The sequence below is a fragment of the Budorcas taxicolor genome, chromosome 3, assembly GCF_023091745.1.
Source record: "Budorcas taxicolor isolate Tak-1 chromosome 3, Takin1.1, whole genome shotgun sequence".
NCBI lineage: Eukaryota > Metazoa > Chordata > Mammalia > Artiodactyla > Bovidae > Budorcas > Budorcas taxicolor.
Window position 1 is genome coordinate 89,490,955 of NC_068912.1, and position 22,304 is coordinate 89,513,258.

Sequence of the window (22,304 nt, forward strand, 5' to 3'; positions counted from 1 at the left end):
GCGAAGAGTTGACTCATTGGAAAAGACTCTGATACTGGGAGGGATTGGGGGCAGGAGGAGGACCCAGGGTGAAATGGCTGGATGGCAGCACGGACTCGATGGACGTGAGTCTGAGTGAACTCTGGGAGATGGTGATGGACAGGGAGGCCTGGTGTGCTGCGATTCATGGGGTCGCAAAGAGTCAGACACGACTGAGCGACTGAACTGAACTGAATGTATCCACATGCTCAGATAGGGCCTGACCAAAACAGGTGCCCGGCTCTAACAGCTCTCTTTCTGGCTCCCTGAAATCCCCCGTGAGTTTGGGCAGGCTCTCTCCCCTTTGGTCTTTGGTTTCCCCGTTGTTAACAAAAGGGAAAGCACCCATTCTCAGGGCTGGAGTGGGGCCGAAACTGTGACCGAGAAAAATTACATTGTATGGCCTGAGCCTTCTGCCCTAACCGGAGCCCCGCCAGCCGCCTTGTTCACCAACTACTCCCACGAGGGCACAACGTGAACTCCCTGCACGGCGACGGGCGGATCAGCCTGGGAGAGAACAGCGGGCAGAGCCGCTGGCTGAGAAGCGCCAGAGTCTGCGGATCTTTGGACGGAAAGATCCCTCGCCCCCTGCAGGTGCCGGTCCTGCGAACTCGGCGGATGGAGGCCGGCCCGCGCCCCGCCGCGGGCGAGAGCGCTCCAACCCCAGCAGAGGGAGGAGCCGCCGCCCAGGTGGGACAGGTGGGGAGCCTGGGCTCAGGTGTTTCCGCGGCGGCGGCCAGGGGAAGCGATTGCTCCCTGGCAGGCGCAGGCAGAGCCGAACAGACCCTCGGCCTTAGGATCCAGCTCTGGGAAACCGGTTTCCTCTTCCAGACTCTATCTCGGAAGAAAGTCATGGAAGCGGTAAGTCGTGGTGGGTTTGGCCGTGGGCTTTCTTGTGCGTCCAGTTCCTCCCGGGAGAAAGCGTGGGGAGAGGCTGCGTTGCACCCCGCCTCCAGGAGAGGAGCCAACTTTTATGCCGTCCAGCTCACACTGGCCTGGCCTGGCGGGGGTAGGGTGGGGAGACGGAAGAGGGGTGTGTGTACCTGTCCTGTGCCACCTTGGAGGCTGAAGGGCAAGGGTCTCAGGAGGGGTGGTGTGAGGGACTCTATACCTCCAGCGCTGTGAGCTACGCTTCTAACCTCCCCTCCCCCGACTCAGCCCCCCCCCCCCGCCGCCCCCCGCCGCCCCCCGCCGCCCCCCGCCGCCCCCCGCCGCCCCCCGCCGCCCCCCGCCGCCCCCCGCCCGGGCCTGAGTGAGTGCTGCTCTCTGTCTGCCTGTCCTTTCGCCAGTCCTTTCGAGAGAGCTTCCTGGTCGCAGGCTGCAGGGGCTCTTCTGTGGCTTGTGGTTTTCCTGCGGGCTCTGCTTCTTAGAAGCTGTATGGCCTGGGGCCAGTAAGTTCATTTTCCTTCGCCTCTTGTTCTTCACTTGTAAAATAGGATTACTACTAGAATAACTAGTGAGATGATTGGAGGTGTTTGTTAAAAAAACAGAAATTGGGGAAGGGCCCTGCACCGAGCAGGTGGACTTCCCTTCTGCTTGGATGGATGGCCACGTCCTGTTTGCCTAGCTGGAGAGTTTTTTCACCTGACTGACCATGTTTTCCTCTTTGCTTTTCCAGTTCTCCGCCACCTCCCTGCCTCTCTAAAATAAGTCAGTTTCTCTACAAGGGGGCAGGGCAATGATGTGTTTCACCTTCATTGTCTTCTTTATTATACACCTGGAGTCAAGTCATTTTCTTCTGTGAATCAGCCACTTCCTTCTCAGAGGTTGGCTGTACGTGGGGCCGGAGGACCCATTTTAGCGGTCACCGATCAGAAGAAGCTCCCCTTGGTCCCAGGGCAGTGGACACATGTCTCTCTGTGGCTGACCCTCCATTCCAGCTAGCTGAGTTTTGGAATAGAGAACAAAGGCACGCTGGTATGGTTTCTGTCTCCCCTCCTCTGAATTCTCTCTCTATCCTATAATTTTAGCAGTTTCTGAGAAACTCATAATTGATGGGAAAATGTCAGGGTGACTAGATCCAGTGTGGTTGTGAGAAAAAAGAAACCAGCTTATATTCTGGCCTCTGGGATATGCCAGGGTAAGCACTAGCTTCCATTGTTTCAGTGTATCTAGGTAACAACACAGTGAGGTTGAGGCCAGTGCTTTCTGCCCCAGTTCTTACAGGGAGGAAACAGAATGTTGTGTTACTCAATATCACACAGCGGGTAAGCAGCAGCGCCAAAGCATGGGCTGTGATTTGTCAATAACAAATATTGAGTGCCAACTATACGCCAGGCACTGCTGGCAAGGATGACAACTGGAAAACAGGGGAATGTTAGGTAACTGCAGAGAAAAACGTACCAAAGGGCATGTTAGCTCATGGCATTTTTATGGGACAAGATAATGCAGTTATGGGATAAGCTGATGTGGTTATGCAATGTTTTCTGCTCAGAGAAAGAGGGGGGAAAAGATCAAAAGAGAAATATGGGTTATTTCTCATTTTAAAAGGAGGATTTGTTTATTGTAAAGCTAACAAATTACCCAGTCCATATGCATAACTAAGCACTTGCTTTGTGTTGTTAGGCCCCTTTCAGGGGCTGCAGGTGCAGCAGTGACCCAGCCAGAAATGCCTGCCCTCATACAACTTGTGTTCTAGTGGTGAAGACACACATGTTAGGTCAAATAGTAGTGAATTCAATGTAGAACCACAGAGGAAGGCAGAGTTTAAGGACTTTGAGGCAGTGAGCAGGAGAGGCTGATATTTTAAATGGGATAGTTTCAAGAAAGGCATCAATACAAGGTGCCATTTGAGCAGAAGCTTGAAGCAGGTGAGGACTTTGGTGCTGTGGATCTTTTAGGGAAGAGCACTCTACAGAGGGATAAAAAAACAAGTGCAAAAAGGCCCTGGGGCAGAAGCTTGTCTGATATGTTCAAGGAGTCAGTCAGATGCCCAGCATGGAGAGATCAAAGGAGAGAGTGGGAAGAAGTAGAGGTCAGGTCACGTAGGATGCTGGAGGCCATTGTGGGAATTCCAGGTGCTCCTCCAAGTGAGATGGAGAGCACCTGAGTGTAATGAATGGCAGAAGAGAATGATCCAACTTGCTTTTTAAAAGGATCACCCGGCTGTTGTTTAGAAACTAGATGGTAGAAGAAGCAGGATTAGAAGCTGGCTGACCAGTTAGGAGGCTCTTGCCCGAATTCAAGCAAGAGAATATGGAGGCTCAGGCCAGCGTCTTAGCAATAAAGGTGACTAGAAATGGTTAGGTTCTGGATATGTAATAAAGGTGGATTTAACAAGATTAACTGATGGATGAAACAAAAAATGTGAAAGAAAGTGACACCAGGGTGTGAAGCCTAAGCACCTTGAAGAATGTAGTTGACATTGAATGAGATGATTTAAGGTGGAACAGGTTTGCAAGACCAGGGGGTCTGTTTTAGACATAGTAAATTATAGGTTGAGGGGCTGAGTAGACAGATATTGAGTTTAGAGTTTGAAGGGGAGGCCCAGGCAGGAATATGATTAACATAAAAAATTTTCATTGCTTGGCATGATGCTGAGTGCATAGCAGCATTTAGTATATGTTACTGTGGTGGTTTTCAAACTTGGCTACACATTCTCTGACATTCCTCCCATCAAGATGTGGAGTCTGTGTTCCCTTGCCTTGAATCTGGGCAGAATCATGACTGGTTTGGCCAATAGACTGTGACACAAGTAACATTATGTGGCTTTGGAGGCTGTGTCGTGAAGGACTATGCAGCTTCTACGTGGTTTGTGAGAACCCTTACTCTTGCAGCCCTTAACCCCCATATAAGCGGTCTATGGGGACATCTGTCAACTAGCTGCTCTGGTTGACAGTTCCTGCTAAACCTAGCCTTCCAGCATTCCTGCATGACAAAGAATCAGGGTTCTGCAGACCAGCCCATTTACTGGTGAGATACCACTGGGGCAATTTTATTGCCACCCTGTGGAACAAAAGGGTCACCCTACTGAACCTAGCTCAAATTCCTATCCCAGCTAAATTGTGAGATAAGGAAAAATGGTTATTGTTTTAGGCCACTCAGTTGTGAGGTGGTCTGTTTTCCAACAGTAGATACTGGAACTATTAATTCTTTCATGGTTTTAGTTATAAAAGTATCATTCTCCCCCATGGATATAAGGCTCTAGGGAGTTCTGTAAAAATATACTTTGTTACATAGTTCAGAGGTTGATGACGTTCTACCTTGGTGCCTTCCCTCAGCTGAGTATTTCCCCAGTCTTGGCAAGAGAGAATCCTAGCATTTTTAAGCTGAGATTCCTTGTCAGTGGGGGAGCTTAGAAAGTGGATTGATGAATTCTTGATGAATGAACATTGGCTGCTGCTGCTGCTAAGTTGCTTCAGCCGTGTCCAACTCTGTGCAACCCCATAGACGGCAGCCCACCAGGCTCCCCCATCCCTGGGATTCTCCAGGCAAGAATTTTGGAGTGGGCTGCCATTTCCTTCTCCAATGCATGAAAGTGAATAGGGAAAGTGAAGTCGCTCAGTTGTGTCCGACTCTTAGCGACCCCATGGACTGCAGTTTACCAGGCTCCTCCGTCCATGGGATTTTCCAGGCAAGAGTACTGGAGTAGGGTGCCATTGCCTTCTCCTGAGCATTGACATTGGAGTCCAAATACCTGTGTTTATGTTTGCTTCTGCCTCTTACTAGCCAAGTGATTTGGGCCAACCATTGAATAATAAAATGTAGGAGTTGGGAGGTTTCTCAAAGACCAGCCAGTCTAATGACTCCCGTTTTAGAGATGGGAAACTTGGAACCCAGGAGGGAAAGGTCACACATTTTGTAACTACTTCTCAGCTGTGCCTCATACATAATGGATGCTCTTAAATGATCTTGTTATTTTTTGAGAGTAAACTGTAGCATCATCAGATCATTAGGCTCTCTTGCATTGTTCAGCAGAAAATCACCAAACATCTTCTCTGAGTCAGGGCCTAGCTTAGAATTTCTGACAGGGGGTCTATCATACATGTCCTTTAGGTGCTCAGTTTGGCAGGGGAGAGTGTCAAGAAAACAGACAATTGCAGTATTAATGAAAAGTAGGATAATGAAGAAAGGCTCAGATTTTACCAGGAGCACCAAGAATGGGGACCTAACTCTAAGTGGGACCATCCAGGGTCTGTTGGAGGAGCTGGTATCTGAGATGCATGTCAGAGGAAGGATGGAAAGGGGAGGGAGGCACAAGGGAAGAGCCAAATCCCAAGAAGTAAATCAGAGCCAGACACTGAAAGCATCAGTATCTGGATAGCATCATCAGCTCAATGGATGTGAGTCTGAGCAAACGCTGGGAGATGGTGAAGAACAGGGAAGCTTGGCGCGCTGCAGTCCATGGGAGTCGGATATGACTTGGTGACTGAACAACAACTGAAGCCCTTGAACACAGATGTGCTTCATGCTGGAGACCAAGGGAGCCACTGAGGGCCAGCACCTCCGGGATGGGACTAAACACACCCCTGGAGTCTTGTCATGCTCTGACGTCATAGGACTGTCTTAAGGTCATAGGGGCTTATTTTTGACAGTTCTGTCTGGAACCCAGGTTCTGAATGCTAAGTGAGACCACTTAGCAAGCCCTCAAGAATGATTTCAGGGGTTTCTCCTGAATATTCTGATTCTTAATAAATAGGTCATGAGGAGGGTAACATCTGGAAAGGGATGGGCCCACTGAGAAAGATATTACTGAGAAGATGGTCTGTTGTTAGTGAGCTTGTCCTTGGACAAGTGGAGTGCACAGGGACTCAGATCAGATGGTTGGGTGAAGCCTCTTGGGAATTCCAAGAGGTGGCCTTAAGACTGGTCACCTCCCTTCTATCTTTGCAGAGAAGCTGTGCTGCAGAGGCCTCTTGAACAGTGTTGCTTAGTCCTTGATCATGAAACATGAAGTGACCTGCATAGCTGCAGGGCTGATGTTCAGTCTTAACCAGCATCTTGTACCCTGGAGTTACCCAGTTACCTTGGCATTGAGTCAAGCTTTCTCTTCCTCAAACTAGGCATCTACATTTCTCCACTGGAGAAGTGGTTCTAACAGGCGAGTTTGATCATGTCACACCCCTGCCAGATCCCCTCAATTTGTCCCCCATTGCCTGTGCAGCAGAGCCCAGGGGCTTCTGGACAAGGTCAAGGTACTCCCACTTCAGCCTCCTGGTCCTGCATCCCTTATGCTCCAGCCTGTTCTGCAACCATGCACATTCCTCTCGCTAGAATCTTGTCACTTCACTAATACTCAGCTCAGCTATCACCTTCCTGAGAAGCCTTCTCTTGCTCCTGGGTGGTCATGATTGGTTTTTCTCCAGCTTGCAAGTTCCCAGCCCTTTGACCAGCCCCAGGTCTGGACTGTGAGATCCCAAAGGTAGCACAGCCTGAGGCTTAAAAGCTCGGGCTCTGGGGCAGCTCAACTGGTTTCAGTTTCTTACTCCACAATTTACTAGCTGTTTGTCTTTGAGCAAGTTACCTATCTCTCTGCGCCCAGTTACCCCATCTGTAAAGGGGAGAATGGCATCTACCTCTCGGCAGTCAGCTGAGTTTTATATAAAGAGCTTAGGTCAGCTCAGTGAGGTCACAGGGCAGGTAATTCTACAAGCTAAAATAGTGATATGGTACAGTAAAAGAATCTGCCTGCAATGCAGGAGACCTGGGTTTTATCCCCGGGTTGGAAAGATCCCCTGGAGAAGGGAAAGGCTACCCACTCCAGTATTCTGGCCTGGAGAATTCCATGGACTGTATACTCCACCGGGTCTCAAACAGTTGGACATAACTTAGTGACTTTCACTTCACTTCCCAGTAATAATACATGGACCATTATGAGTTGAAATCTGTCCCCTCCCCCAGTCCCATACGTTGACATCTTAACCCCCACTGCGTCGGAAGTTGACCTTATTTGGAGACAGAGCCTTTACAGAAGTCACCAAGATCAAGTGAGGTCACTGGGGCAGGTCTAATCCAATATGACTGATGTCCTTATGAAAAGGAGGGATGGACATGGAGATACACACAAAGGGAGGACAGTGTGAAGATAAAGTGAGAACATCTTGTGAACATGGAGATGGCCACCCACAGGCCGAGGAGAAGGCAACAGGCCCTTCCCTCATAGCCCTCAGAAGGCACCAGGCCGATGACCCTTGATCTTTGACTTCCAGCCTCCAGAACCATGGGGCAACACATTTCTGTTGTTTGAGTGACACAGTCAGGGGTACCTTTACAGAGCAGGCCTATCAAGCTCTTACATGGACCTGACAGGGACGTTAAAGAGAGTTCACTTGAATACTCAATACAGTGCCCTTCCCCCATCAACCTGGGAAGGATTTGGGGCCATGTTGTTGTTCTGATGATCAAAAAAGACAGCTGTGCTTAGCTCTTCAAAGAAGAAATCTGAGAGGTATTTATCAGCACCTGGCTTGGGAAATGGAGTGAAATGATCTCAGGATTGTGGTCAGTATTCCTTCCTGATCACTGAGCCCTGGGTTTGGTTTTTCTCATCTGTAAAACTCTAAAATACCCAAGTCTTGGGGTGATTTTTCAAAACCAATACTCATATTTTCTTAAGACACACTAAATACAGGTAAGTTAAATTATGTGCTTCAGAAAGAATAAGCAGTTTTTCTTTGTTTTTAATTATTTTTTTTAATTGCTAGATCTTCACTACTGTGCTCAGGTTTTCTCTAGGTGCAGCAAGCAGGGGCTACTCTTTGTCGTGGTAAACGGGCTTCTCCTTGAGGTAGCTTCTCTTGCTGTGGGGCACGGGCTCTCGAGTGCACGGCCTTCAGTGATCTGTGGCACAGGGGCTCAGTAATTGTGGTATACAGCCTCAGTTGCTTGGAGGCATGTGGAGTCTTCTCAGACCAGGAATTGAACCCATCCTCTGCATTGGCAGGCAGATTGTTATCCACTGCACCACCAGAGAAGTCCAGAATAAGCAGTTTTGGGTTATAATATTGGAAAAAGTTAGTTTTTATTTCTTATTGTTCACTCTTACTGTTTTCATCTTCTCCATTTTACATATAAGGCAGACTCAAGATTCAGACTCGGATATATTTGACTCAGAGTCATCTTGACCTTTGGTTTGGTTCAAGTATGGTCATATTGAATGGTTTTTTGGACAGAGATATTTTGAAATTTTTAAAACACAACACTGACCAATTCATGTTGATGTTTAGCAGAAACCAACAAAATTCTGTAAATCAATAAAGAAAAAAAGTACACCTGAATTCGAGTCTAGGTCTATCATCCCAATCACTCTACTTCTCTGAGACTCAGGGTTCTTATCTCTGTGTCTAATAATACCTATCTGATATTTTGTCCATGAGGATTATATAGAATAATGTCTGTAAAGTACTGTTGTAAATAACAGAATGCCATAAAAATATTCAGAAATGTTGATATTATCACAATTCCCCATTGCAAAATTTGAGCAGAGGAGACAATAGAGTTCAAAGCACTCTCTACTTTGTCTGAGCCAGTCAAGAGCTCACCTTAAAGATCAGTGTGTGATCTTCGGTAGGAATAAGGAAATCATACTTGGGAACAATGTTTAACAATTTGAAGTTGATATACAAGAACAAACCAGCATTTTCCCTTAAGCACTTAAAGGATCAGGACAGAGATCCATCTTCCACATCCTTAAAAATATCACCCCAAAGTCTCCTGTGTTTTATTTTTTACCCAATGCTGTTTCTGTGTACATGCCTAGGGATGTTCCCCCAAACTGTGCTACCCAGGAAAGGGCACTGAATTAGGAGTCTGAATATCATGATCTGAATTTAGTCTCTGCCACTCCTGCCTGTGTGCATTGAGGCTGTGGTCTACCCAGAGGGATGGGGAGGGGCCCTCAGTTTTTATTTTTAAAAAATTATAAAAATATATTTTTATTCAGTTCAGACACTCAGTCATGTCCAACTTTTTGTGACCCCATGGACTGCAGCACACCAAGCCTCCCTGTTCATCACCAACTCCCGGAGTTTACTCAAACTCACGTCCACTGAGTCGGTGATGCCATCCAACCATCTCACTCTCTGTCATCCCCTTCTCCTCCCACTTTCAATCATTCCCAGCATCAGGGTCTTTTCCAATGAGTCAGCTCTTTCTGTCAGGTGGCCCAAGTACTGGAGTTTCAGTTTCAGCCTCAGTCCTTCCAATGAATATTCAGGACTGATCTCCTTCAGGATGGGCTGGTTGGATCATCTTGCAGTCCAAGGGACTCTCAAGAGTCTTCAACAACACAGTTCAAAAGCATCAATTCTTTGGCACTCAGCTTTCTTCACAGTCCAACTTTCACATCCATACATGGTACTGGAAGAAACATATCTTTGACTAGACAGACCTTTGTTGGCAAAGTAATGTCTCTGCTTTTTAATATTCTGTCTAGGTTGGTCATAACTTTTCTTCCAAGGAGCAAGCATCTTTTAATTTCATGGCTGCAGTCACCATCCTCACTTATTAAACAGGATTAAATGAATGAGATGACATATTAAAAAAAGCATCAAATATATCCATGTGAAAAGTGAAAGTGTTAGCTGCTCAGTCATGCCCAACTCTTTGTGATCCCATGGACTATAGCCCACCAGGTTCCTCTGTCCACAGAATTCTCCAGGCAGAAATACTGGAGTGGGTTGCCATTTCCTACTCCAGGGGATCTTCCCAACCCAGGGATCAAATCTGGGTCTCCCACATTGCAAGCAGATTCTTTACCATCTAAGTCACCAGGGAAGCCCAACATCCATGTACTCTTGGTCTAACCTGCTATTCACTTTTAAGCTGGGTGGTGGAGACCCTAGGGAGAACTTAAGATATTTCTGCTTCATTCTGGTGTACATGTCATGGACAAGGACCCTAATGTCTGGATCTATAGTTCTCAGAAACAAAGGAATTACCAGTTCTGTGCTAACCAGCTCTGAGCTCTTAATTCCCTCATAATGCCCACTCCCATCCCTTGCTTAGTGACTGTTTTGTTGACCTATGTTCCAGGAAAGAAGAAAGATAATACTGGTGGAGCACTCACTCCGTGCCACCCCTTGCATCTAGATGCATTGTTTTGTTCAAACCTCACAAATCATCTGTGAGAAATATTATCCCCATTTTACAGATGAGAAAACAGAAGTTCTCTGGGGTTACGTGGTTTCACGCTTGTCATGATTAGCAGTAGTGGCTAACGCTGACACTTAGATACATCAGCCATGACTCTTGGGGCTCGTTATGTACTACCTCTCAGCCACTCTAGGACAGGCACTGTCATTAGGCAGGTAGGCACACCCTGGAGGTCTCCAATATTATGAGAGACCCAGAGAGGGTGGACAATTTGCTGAAAGTCACACAGCCAGCTGTGGCACCGGGAGTCAAACCCAGAAGCCGAAGCTTTGAAGAACACATTCTGTAAGAGTTCGTCTCTCCCAGAAAGTCTATAGAATTGTGGTGTCAGGATGTGAAAAGGACAGAGCTGGTTGAAAATGGGAAGGCATCCCAATACCAACACCAGGAAACGCTAGGACACAACTAGCCACGTTCTCTGCTTAGAAAAACGAAAGCGTTTTTGGCAGTATACAACCCCTAGGGGAAATGGCATCGTTGAAACATTCTTACCATTCCTCACACCTCTCTTTCAGGCAAGACATCTCTTCATAGCATGCATTCACAGTGAAAACCAGTAAGAAATCTCCTAGCAGAAAAACAGATCCTGGCTACACCCTCTATTTGAAAAGTTGTTTCTGAATATGTTGTTCTGAGTGCTTTCCAGTTAACTCCTTAAAATATCAACTGGTGAAGGCATTCATCTTTGCTTCATGGGGTATAAATCTCCCACATCTTTACTAGTGCCAAAGACAAATTTATATCGACTTTTGGCTTGACAAGTTTGACTTGGGAGAGAATATTCAACTTTTAGACTGTTGGGAACATTTCCTGTGTTTTCCTCCAATCCAGGAATGCAGTGTGAAACTGGAGACTGTAAAGGATAAGGAATTCCATTATTGCCTTTCCATGCCACCAGCACTGATGAAGAGAGGGCTGCATCCTCCCAGAGGAGGTGGTGTAGTATAGGTTAGGAACCTGGGCAGGGTTCCAGAGGCTCAAAGTTAAGCTCTGCTCCTTGGGACTTTAACTCCATGGACCTGTTTCTCTTCAATCTGAACAGTTGGAATACTGTCTGAACATATCGCATCCTCCACTCAGTTTGGGTTCCCTGGTGGCTCAGACGGTAAAGCGTCTGCTGGCAATGTGGGAGATTTGGGTTTGATCCCTGGGTCGGGAAGATCCCCTGGAGAAGGAAATGGCAACCCGCGCCAGTACTCTTGCCTAGAAAATCCCATGGAGGGAGGAGCCTGGTAGGCTACAGTCCATGGAGTTACAGAGTCGGACACGACTGAGTGACGTCACTTTCTTTTTCTTTCTATATCTTATGAAAATGATCCACAGACGTACATGAAATGTCTTTCTCTGCTTCAGTTCTCCCACTCAAAATGTTAGGAAACATGTTGTTATGAGAAACAGCTTGGCCTTGGGAGGAAATCTATGTGACTTTGGACAAGTCTTCAGTATATTCATCTGCAAAATGATGGGTGGAATCAGAGTCTTCAGTTACCACTTTGAGACGTGAAGAATTTCTGGTTCGTTGGGGAAGTTAAGAGGATTAGTGATGTTTTTCTTCTTCTTTATTGGTAAACCACTGTTTTGCCCCAAGTAGAATCTGAAGCAACTTAATGTTGTATGCTTCTCTGGCTAATGAACTCCAAATACAGGACTGTAGTCAATACTGAGCATCTAACAGCTTCAAGTCAAACATTTGGTGCAGATTCTGGCTCTCTGGCTTCCAAGTCATGTGTTGAGAGGGTGATGTCACCAGTGGTGGGTCCCTCAGTGGGTATTACCAGCTCATGTCGACATGTAGTGTGTGTGTATATGTGTATGTATGAGTGAGAGACCGACCCACCCACCCTGACCTTTAGGTTAAGCCACTGAGATTGAGGAGTTGCTTGGTTACAATAAAACCTCGTCTATCCTAAATACTGTATACCCCACAAGTCTTATTTCAGAGCATGTATGTGAGTTTCCAGTTGATAACATTTTGGGAGATAAGCATGAACACGACTGAGTGACTGACACAGCCACGCTGTGTCTAGCTCTTCCTTTGAACGTGCTGTGCTAAGTCGCTTTAGGCGCGTCCAGCTCTTTGCAGCGCTATGGACTGAGCCTGCCCTGCTCCTCTGTCTGTGGGGTTGTTCAGGTTAGAATACTGGAGTGGGCTGCCACGCCCTTCTCCAGGGGATCTTCCCATCCCCAGAACTGAACCCAGCTCTCCTACATTGTAGGTGGATTCTTTACTGTCTGAGGCACCAGGGAAGCCCACCCTTTGCATAATATAGTCTAATCTGCACAGCAGTCTGGCAAAGATGAGTACCATTACTGTTTCTGTCTTCAGTTGGTGAGAGTGGGCTTCAGTGAGTGTAAGTGACTAGCCCCCAAAACCACAAAATTGTTAAGCTGATCCCAGCATTGAATCCATCTGACCTCAGAGATCTTTAATTTAACAGACAAGGTACCAAGGGACCAAAAAGAAAGTTGCTCAGTTGTATACAACTCTTTGTGAGCCCAAGGACTATACAGTCCATGGAATTCTCCAGGCCAAAATACTGGAGTGGGTAGCCTTTCCCTTCTCTAGGGGGGTCTTCCCAACCCAAGGATCGAATCCAGGTCTCCCGCATTGCAGGCAGATTCTTTACCAGCTGAGCCACCAGGGAAGCCCAAGAATACTGGAGTGGGTAGCCTATCCCTTCTCCAGTGGAGCTTCCCGACCCAGGAATCGAACCAGGGTCTGCTGCATTGCAGGTGGATTCTTTACCAACTGAGCTATGAGGGAAACCCGAGGGACCAAAAACTCAAACACAATTTAGACCTTCTTCAAATTGCTCTGAGTTTAGTAGAGATCTATAAAAATAGCATGTTTTTAATACAGTGTGACAGTTATAATATGAACAATGACATTATGTTCAAATAACTAAGGGGAAAGAGAGAGAATCTTTTAACTCCACTTGGATGAGGCAGAAAAGCCTCTCCCAAGGGAGATAACTTCTGATTTGGGTTTTAAAAGATGAAAAGCATTTACCTGGCAGTGGGATATGGGAGAGGGAAAAGCATTCCAGGCACGTGTGCATGCTCAGTCATGTCTGACTGTGTAACCCCATGGACGATAGGCCACCAGGCTCCTCTATCCAGAGAATTTTCCAGGCAAGAATATTAGAGTGGGTTGCTATTTCCTACTCCAGGGGATCTTCCGACCCATTGATTGAACCCACATCTCCTGCGTTGGCAGGTGGATTCTCGACCACTGGGAAGCCCTATTCCAGGCATGGGGAATAGCATATATGAAGGAATGGAGGCAGAAAAGTGGCATATTTGGAAACAGAGAGCATGAGGCAAAGGAAAAGATGGGGATTTGTGTGCCTCTGTTGAAGACTGCATCCTCCGCACAGCCCTGGATAAATACTGGGTGAAGAGGAGGGTGGGGGTGGGCAGCAGGAAGAATAGAGCAGGTGCTGAATTAACTGAGTCCTTCTCCCCTTCCTCAAAGTGCTTATGGCCCAGTGGGTATGTGGCTAGAGAACTGCTTTTTTCAAGGCTTCAGAGAATCATCATAATGAGTCCTGCTTTAAGCCATTCCCCTTTTTACCCCATTCCTGCCCCCCACCATGAGGTTTATTCACCTGTTCATTAATTTAGTATCTAGTTTTGAGTATCCACCATGTGGCAGGTGCTGTGTTGAACACTGGAATCCCAAGCTAATTGCTTCTTCTCTTTGGTAAGCCCATTCCAAGGGCTGACTGTTCTCTCTATGTGGAAAAGCCTTTTGTGTCAGATCTATGGCATTTATATATATTTAATGTCTTAAATCTGTGTTGCATTCCATTCATTTTTTGCTTTATTCAAAGTGTCCTTATAATTCATTTTATATGATATTTATAAGAACTTCACAGGGTAGATAGGATAAATAGAATTATTTATATTTTAAGTATCACCCAAAAAGGATGTGATTTTATATCTTTAATTGGTCAATAAGTATAGTGAATAACTAACTTATTCAATATAAGTTATCAAATAATAATTGAATTATTATTATATAATTATATTCAATAACATACTTATTCAATATATATGTATATACTCATACAATAAGTATATTGAATAACTAACTTCCTCAAGCCATGATAAGTACTTGTGAGAAACAGTTCCTATATGGTTGAATAAGATTATGATTAACAAAGTTCATGTATGCATATTCCTTTAGTCAATAGAAATTTATTAGCTGCTTACTGGGTGATCAGCATCAAATGTTAGAATCAGGGATGTCTAACCCTTACAACAGACTTTCAAAATCAAGGGTTTCATTCTGTAGATGAACAAATTGAAACTCGGAGAAATTAAGGGACTTCTCAAAAATCACAGAGTGACATATTCAATCCTGGGCTGATTCAGATATTATTTTTCTATTCAGTTTGACTTGAACAAGTCAAAAGCTCACACATTCTTCGTAAGGATCCAGGGTATTACACCTTAAAAATCAGCTAGACCACTTCTCTGCTATTTATCATATTTCTTCTCTTGAAGTTAAGCAATTGTCAATGATTATTTTTTGTTTGCCAGCATCATTTGTTATTAAAACCTTATTATGTTCTCTTGTCAATAATCAAAGAAAAATCTCAGTTAATATTCCATTAAGTGCTACATTCCCATCATTCTGCCTTGCAGTTATTCTGCCTGTTTCTCAAGACCGTATCCCTGAGCTAAGTGACAGTCTGAATCATGAGATCAGTACAAGGCCATCTCCCTCTAGTTGCCTGGTCATTTTTTTCCTTGCCAAGTGGCACTAGTGATAAAGAACCTGCCTGCCAATGCAAGAGACTTGAGAAATGCAGATTCCATTCCTGGGTGGGAAGATCCCCTGGAGGAGAGCATGGCAACACACTCCAGTATTCTCCAGTGCCTAGAAAATCCCATGGGTGGACAGAGGAGCCTGGCAGGCTACAGTCCGTGGAGTTGCAGAGAGATGGACAGGACTGAGCACACACTTACTTACTGGAGAAACCTTCAGGACAGAGTGCAAATGTGGACTGAGCATAAGAAAAGCCAAACAATGTTTGAAGGGTGAGTCCTGTGTTGTCCATTGTTCTGAATTAGTTTCGCTGACTGGGCTGGAGCACAGGTGAAGAATTGTGAGGGATAAGGAGATTGGAGAATCCTGTGGACAGAGCAGCCTGGAGGGCTGTGGTCCATAGGGTTGCAAAGAGTTGGATACAACTGAAGTGACTTAGCACATACACACATGGAGATTTCACAGAATGAGGAGAACTAGAACCGAGGGGTAAAATCCATGGACACTTCAGGTCAGTGAATGTAGAAGAAGAGGAAGGTCAAAATGGAAGCACTGGAAATTAGAATACCACCTATCAGAAATAATGCAATTTTTCATCTGAAGCCAGCAAGCCGATTAATTCTGTACATATTTCTTAAGCATGTGCCTTTTGCCACAGACATTCATGTCATCGTCAAAATCACCACAATAATCATAGTCGTCAACATCAGTGTCCTCTTCCTCCTTCTCATCATCATCATCATCCTCTTTATTCACATCACAACCCTTCTCATCACAATATCATTACTGAAGGCCTCCTTTGCGTCAGGCCCTGGGCCGGTCTTGATGTCCATGGCAGTTCTATGATGTGTATCTTCAACTTACTCATCCAGAAATAGGGAACAGAGAACTGAGATAGCTTTGTCAAAGTGACAGAGCCATAATTCATAGAGATGGGGTTTTAAGTTAAGACTCTCCACCCCAAGGCTCATGTGCTTATCCCTATTGCTGCACTTGAGTAGCTCTTAGTCTAGGAAGGAAAGGGGAAATGTAGAAGATGGTAATTGTAATAAACACTGCAACTCAGAGAAGCACAGGGTTTCTTGGAGCAGAGAGGAGTGAACACTCTCACTGCATACTTGTTAGAAGGCTTCCTCACGGAGTTGCAAGCCATCTGAGTCAAGCAATACATACGTTCCAGACAAGAAAAGGGGAGAAGAGGATTCCAGGCAGAGGATGAAATGTGTGCAAAAGCATGGATGCCTTCATTCTTTCAACAAATATTTAGTGCCTTCTCTGCTTCAGGTACTGTTAGGAAACCCAAGGGTGAATTTAAAAAGAGAGAAATGTATCCAGTGCAATGGAGAAGATAAGTCTGGAAGCTTCAAGGACAGTAAAAATTTACAGGAGAAAATGAGAAGAAAACAAGCCATTGATAATATCCTGTATTATGATGCCCACAACACTACCTAGTACATAATGGGCCCTTGACTAGTGAATGACGGAATGATCTCTGTTGACCTTTACCGCAATCCAGTTGCTTATAATAAGTCCCATGAGGACAGAGAACATTTGTTCACCACGATCACCACTTGTATCTGCAGTGGAGCCACCAAGTTGCACACCTCCAGGGGACTCTGTCCACAGGGTGGCCTTTGTGAATGGTCTGGGTGATCATAATGTGACAGATACCTCTGGGAGTGTGCAGCTTGGCAGCCTGGGTTCACTTCTGCTCCAGGGGATTCATAATTATTGATTGAATTAGCTAACAAATGAAAAAGGCAGGCTCAACAGAGATTAGTGTTCTTCAGCCTCTTAGTCGTGTAGAAGGCATTAGTTAACTCTCATGCTGTAAATCAGCATGTCTTATTTCACGGGTGGGGAAGAGATACAGAAAGCCTGTCTCTAAAGACACATTTAGGGAGTGTAAGAGCCGAAAGAGGAACCCAGGCTTCCCTTAGTCAGTGTTTTTCTACTACAGCGTGCAGTTTCTCTGTAAATCCATCAGTTCATGGTTTCCTCCAAGGATGCCTCTTTCTCAGAAATAGCTGGGTTACAGAGAGCATCCTTGGCCCCCTCCCAAGGTAAAGCAACTTGGGAGCTGTGTCAGGGATCAGTGTGTAACTAATTGCTGCTGTAAACCTCTCACAAGAGGCTGTGACTTCACTAGCTCTTTGAGTAAAGATGATCCTGAGGTTTAGTGAGCAGATTAGTAGAATACATATTTAGAAAGCATAAAGACTGCTGAGCATCAGTTTGGATGAAGAAATTCTGCCCCAGATGAATGGCCTTGCATATACTCTTCAGTTGCATTTATCTTAACTGTTTTCAGACAAAAATTGAGGCTGCAGTAGTATGCTAGAAGGAACTAGGGACTGAGCTCTGAAGGTCTAAATCAGTCTTTCATTAATCTTTGATCTAGTTGGCCCCTCCAGTTTAGTTTCTTCATCTGTAAAATGAAGTTAACCATTTCTCCACTGCAGTATTGTGGGAAACTAAACAAAATAATGTAAGAAGAGGGTCTAACCCAATGTACTGGAGTGAAAAGAACTTAAGTTTTGGAATCAGACTTGATTTTTAAATCCAAATTTATCTCTTAATAATGATGCAAATTTCAACAACATCAGTAATAGTGATAGCAATCATGACAATAGCTAGCATTTATAGAAAACATGCTGGGCACCAGGCACTGTGATAACCTCTTAACAAGGATGGTCTAAATTAATAGGCAACAATAAAGTAAGCTCTATTATTGTCTCCATTTTATTGATGAGAACTCAGGTGATAAAGTTGGACATGGCCTCACTGAGAGTAAAAGGGCACAATCCAAGATAGATTACCTGATGCTAAAGTCCACAATGTGGCTTTTTATTGAAGTACACTTGATTTACAATAAATATTACATTAGCTTCAGGTATATGGCATAGTGATTCTTTTCCATTATAGGTTATTATAAGATGTTGGGTATAATTATCTGTGTTATACAGTAAATCCTTGTTGCTTATATATTTTATTTGCAGTAGTTTATATCTATTAATCCCACACTCCTAATTTACCTGTCAGCCCTCCCTTTCCCCTTTGGTAACCATATTTTCTATGTCTGTGGGTTTATGCTTTGTGTTTGAATTCATCTGTATTAGTTTTTAGACTCTACATATAAGTGAGTTCAGTTCAGTCGATCAGTCGTGTCCGACTCTTTGCGTCCCCATGGACTGCAGCACACCAGGCTTCCCTGTCCATCACCAACTTCCAGAGCCTGCTAAAACTCATCAGGTCAGTGATGCCATCCAGCCATCTCATCCTCTGTCGTCCCCTTCTCCTCCTGCCCTCAGTCCCTCCCAGCATCAGAGTTTTTTCCAATGAGTCAACTCTTCGCATGAGGTGGCCAAAATATTGGAGTTTCAGCCTCAACATCAGTCCTTCCAATGAATATTCAGGATTTATTTCCTTTAGGATTGACTGGTTTGCTCTCCTTGCTGTCCGAAGGACTCTCAAAGAGCCTTCTCCAACACTACAGTTCAAAAGCATTTATTCTTTGGCACTCTGCCTTCTTTATGGTCCAATGCTCACATCCATACATGACTACTGGAAAAACCATAGCTTTGACTATATGGACCTTTTTCAGCAAGGTAATGTCTCTGCTTTTTAATATGCTGTCTAGGTTGTTCATAGCTTTTCTCCCAAGGAGCAAACATCTTTTAATTTCATGACTGCAGTCACCATCTGCAGTGATTTTGGAGCCCCCCAAAATAAAGTCTGTCACTGTTTCTCATCTATTTGCCATGAAGTGATGGGACCAGATGCAATGAACTTAGTTTTTTGAATGTTGAGGTTTAAGCCAACTTTTTCACTTTCCTCTTTCACTTTCATCAAGAGGCTCTTTAGTTCTGCGTACCTGAGGTTATTGATATTTCTCCCCACAATCTTGATTCCAGCTTGTGCTTCATCCAGCCTAGCATTTTGCATGATATACTCTGCATATAAATTAAATAAGCAAGGTGACAATATACAACCCCAACATTCTCCTTTCCCAATTTTGAACCAGTCCGTTGTTCCATGTCTGGTCCTAACTGCTACTTCTTGACCTGAATAGAGGTTTCACAGGAGGCAGGTAAGGTGGTCTGGTATTCCCATCTCTTTAAGAATTTTCCAGTTTCTTGTGATCCATGAAGTCAAAGGCTTTAGCATAGTCAAGAAAGCAGAAGTAGTTGCTTTTCTGGAATTCTCTTGCTTTTTCCATGACCTAACAGATGTTGGCAATTTCGTCTCTGGTTCCTCTGCCTTCCAGCTGGAACATCTGGAAGTTCTCAGTCACATACTGTTGAAGCTTGTCTTGGAGAATTTTGAGCATTACTTCGCTAGCATGTGAGATGAGTACAATTGTGTGGTAGTTTGAACATTCTTTGGCATTGCCCTTCTTTGGGACTGAATTGAAAACTGACTTATAAGTGATACCGTATACTATTTGTTGTTCTCTGTCTGCCTTACTTTACTTAGAAAGATCATCTTTAGGTCCAGCCTTCTCCAGGAGATCTTCCCGACCCAGGGATTGAACCCAGGTCTCCTGCACTGTAGGCAGACGCTTTACTGTCTGAACCACCGGGGAAGTCCTAGGCCCATCCATGTTGCTGCAAATGACAATATCTCATTCTTTTTATGGCTGAGTAATATTCCATTGTACATACATATCTTCTTAAGCCAATTGTATGTTGATGGACACTTAGATTGTTTCCATGTCTTGACTACTATAAATAGTGCTGTTATTAAAATTGGGGTGCACATACATTTTCAAATTTGAGTTTTCATCTGTTCTGGATATATGCCCAGGAGTGGGATTGCAGGATCATATGGAAACTCGTTTCTCAAGGAACCTCCATACTATTCTCCATAGTGGCTGCATGAATTTACATTCCCAAGAACAATGTGAGAGGGTTCCCTTTTCTTCACACCTTCTTCAGTGTTTACTATTTGTAGACTTTTTGATGATGGCTATTTTACCTGATATGAGGTGATACTTCACTGTGGTTTTGATTTGCATCTCTCTAATACTTAGTGATCACAGCATGGTTTTTAATCTCTAAACTCTTCTCTCTCTCCAAACCTTAGCTTTCTTTTCCATAAAATGGGGATAGTAACACTGCCCAGCCTGGTTAGTAGAAGGTGATATCTGGAAAGCACCTGTTGCAGGGGTCCAAGTAGCTTAACATGTGGTATGGTAGAGGGGCCATGGTAGAGGGGATTGGTGATACCTATGAGGATTATTGGTGCTGCAGATCTTCCAGGTGACGTCTATGGCTGTTATTGGAGAGAGAAGATGCTGCATAGACAGAAAACCAGATAGGAGCTGCTGTCTCTTCTTTAAAAAACAAAACAAAATCACTGAACACCTGTAAAACTGCTCCCTGCACCGCCCCCCTTCCATTGCATATAGAATGCTGTCTTTGATTTCTTTTACTATTTCTTTGTGCAGCTGGGACTCTAATATGAAAAGCAAACCTAGGAACTAAAAATGGCTGCATTGGCTAAGGAGTTTACATCACATGCTGCAGGGCGAAAGCTTATAAAGTGACTCAAAGAAGTTATTCAGCCCTTCTCTTTTCAGTGTTCAGTAAATTGCTCCTTAAGTAAAACCATCACAACCCAAAGGACACTGAATGACTGTTCTGCCTGGGGCACGAGAGGGCAGCATGGAGAGCAGGCGGTGCTCTCAAATAAGGACCCTCTGTGGTCGATTTTTCCAACCTGCCGGCAGTCAGTTTCTAGGGAACTTTCCCTGTTCTTGCCCCAAGTTTCAGTGACAAACAAGCATGGAGAGTGAAATGAAGAGGCCATAATGGAGTAGTTCAAGGATTGGTCTGCTGGCAGGGTCATAAATTTTGACTTCAGGCTCTTATCCCCAGACTATTAACTCAGTCATACGTTAGCCCTTCTGCTGGGAACCACATTTTAAATTAGGCATTTGAGGACATATGACCCAAGTTATCCCTTGAGACCCTCACCCCCACCACAAAATGTCATTAACAAGCAACATTTTGGTATCTTAAAGCAATTTCTAGCCCATTGCCCTGTTTCTGTTTTGTTTTAGGTTGTTAGTATTTTTTTTCTCTTCTTTTCCTGATTTCCTAAAAGGCATCATAACCTTACTGGTTTGAAATGAATAGCCCTCTCCGTTTTCTTCATTCTGAGGGTTTCTGTACTGCTGTACCTTGAATGAAGGTATGTAACTTGCAAAATTGATCTCTAACTCACTATTTGCCTGTACAGCCTGTGAAGGTATTTAGAAGCATAAAATGCAAAAGTATATCGATAAGTTTGTTTTTAATGGCTATCAGGGCCTGTCAGGATGCAGCCTCAGCCCCATTTCTTACTCCTCTTGGCCTCACGTTTCAGCCACGCGCCCCACTTTGGAAACCCACACATGCCAGACTCTCTCATGCATCATGCGTGCATACCTGCTCAGTTACTTCAGTCGTGTCTGACTCTTTGCGACCCTCAGGACTGTAGCCCTCCAAGCTCCTCTGTCCATGGAATTTCCCAGGCAAGAATACTGCAGTGTGTTACCATGCCCTCCTCTAGGGTTTCTTCCCAACCCAGATATCTAACTTGTGTCTCCTACATTGCAGGCAGATTCTTTACTGCTAGCCCACCAGGAAAAAGCCCTTCTTATGCCTCAGGTCTTATAAATGTGTCCTCTACCTAGAATGCCCCCCACCCTTCTGACAGTCACACTCCTGTTTGTTCTTTACATCTGTTTCTCCAGGAAAGACTTTGTACTCATCAAACCTGGTTTGGTTATCCCTCTGTCTGCCCCAGTACTGCCTGGTCACAGTGACCATTGGGTGCTGTTATCATTGTTTACCTGTCTGTCTTTTCCATAAGACTGTGAACATCATGAAGGCAAGTCCTGTGTCTGTCTTACTCATTTATGTTAACCATTGTAGAAATGCAACAAGTAATGCTGAATGAATTTGGGAAAAGACAAATGACAGCCTGTCACAGAGAAAAGGCATGCTATAGCACTGAGTTCATTTGAAAACATCACAAGGTTTAACTCTTTACAGTAGATAAGACATGGGGACAAATGTCTATCAACAGATGAATGAATAAAGAATATGTGTATACAAACACACACACACAGGAATATTACTCAGTCATAAAAAGGGATGAAGGAATTCTATTTGCAGTAACATGGATGGATCTAAAGATTATCACACTAAGCAAGGTAAGCCACACAAAGACAGTTATTATAGGTTATCACTTATATGTGGGAATCTAAAATATAACACAGATGAACATATCTGCAAAACAGAAACAGAGTCACAGAAACAGTGAGCAGACTTTGGTTGCCCAGAGCAGAGTGGAGAGGGAAGAATTGGGAGTTTGGGATTAGCAGATACAAGCTATTATATATAGGATGGATGAACAACAAGATCCTACTGTA

General features: G+C 44.6%; 1 protein-coding gene across 1 annotated transcript in view; it reads left to right on the forward strand.

The window, feature by feature from the left end:
• The first annotated feature begins 636 nt into the window (after positions 1-636).
• FYB2 (FYN binding protein 2) overlaps positions 637-22,304 on the forward strand; it is a 130,659-nt gene continuing 108,991 nt past the window's right edge. Inside the window, exon 1 of the mRNA XM_052638062.1 lies at positions 637-879. Within this exon, the coding sequence (XP_052494022.1) occupies positions 637-879 (243 nt within the window). The remainder of the gene's footprint in view (positions 880-22,304) is intronic.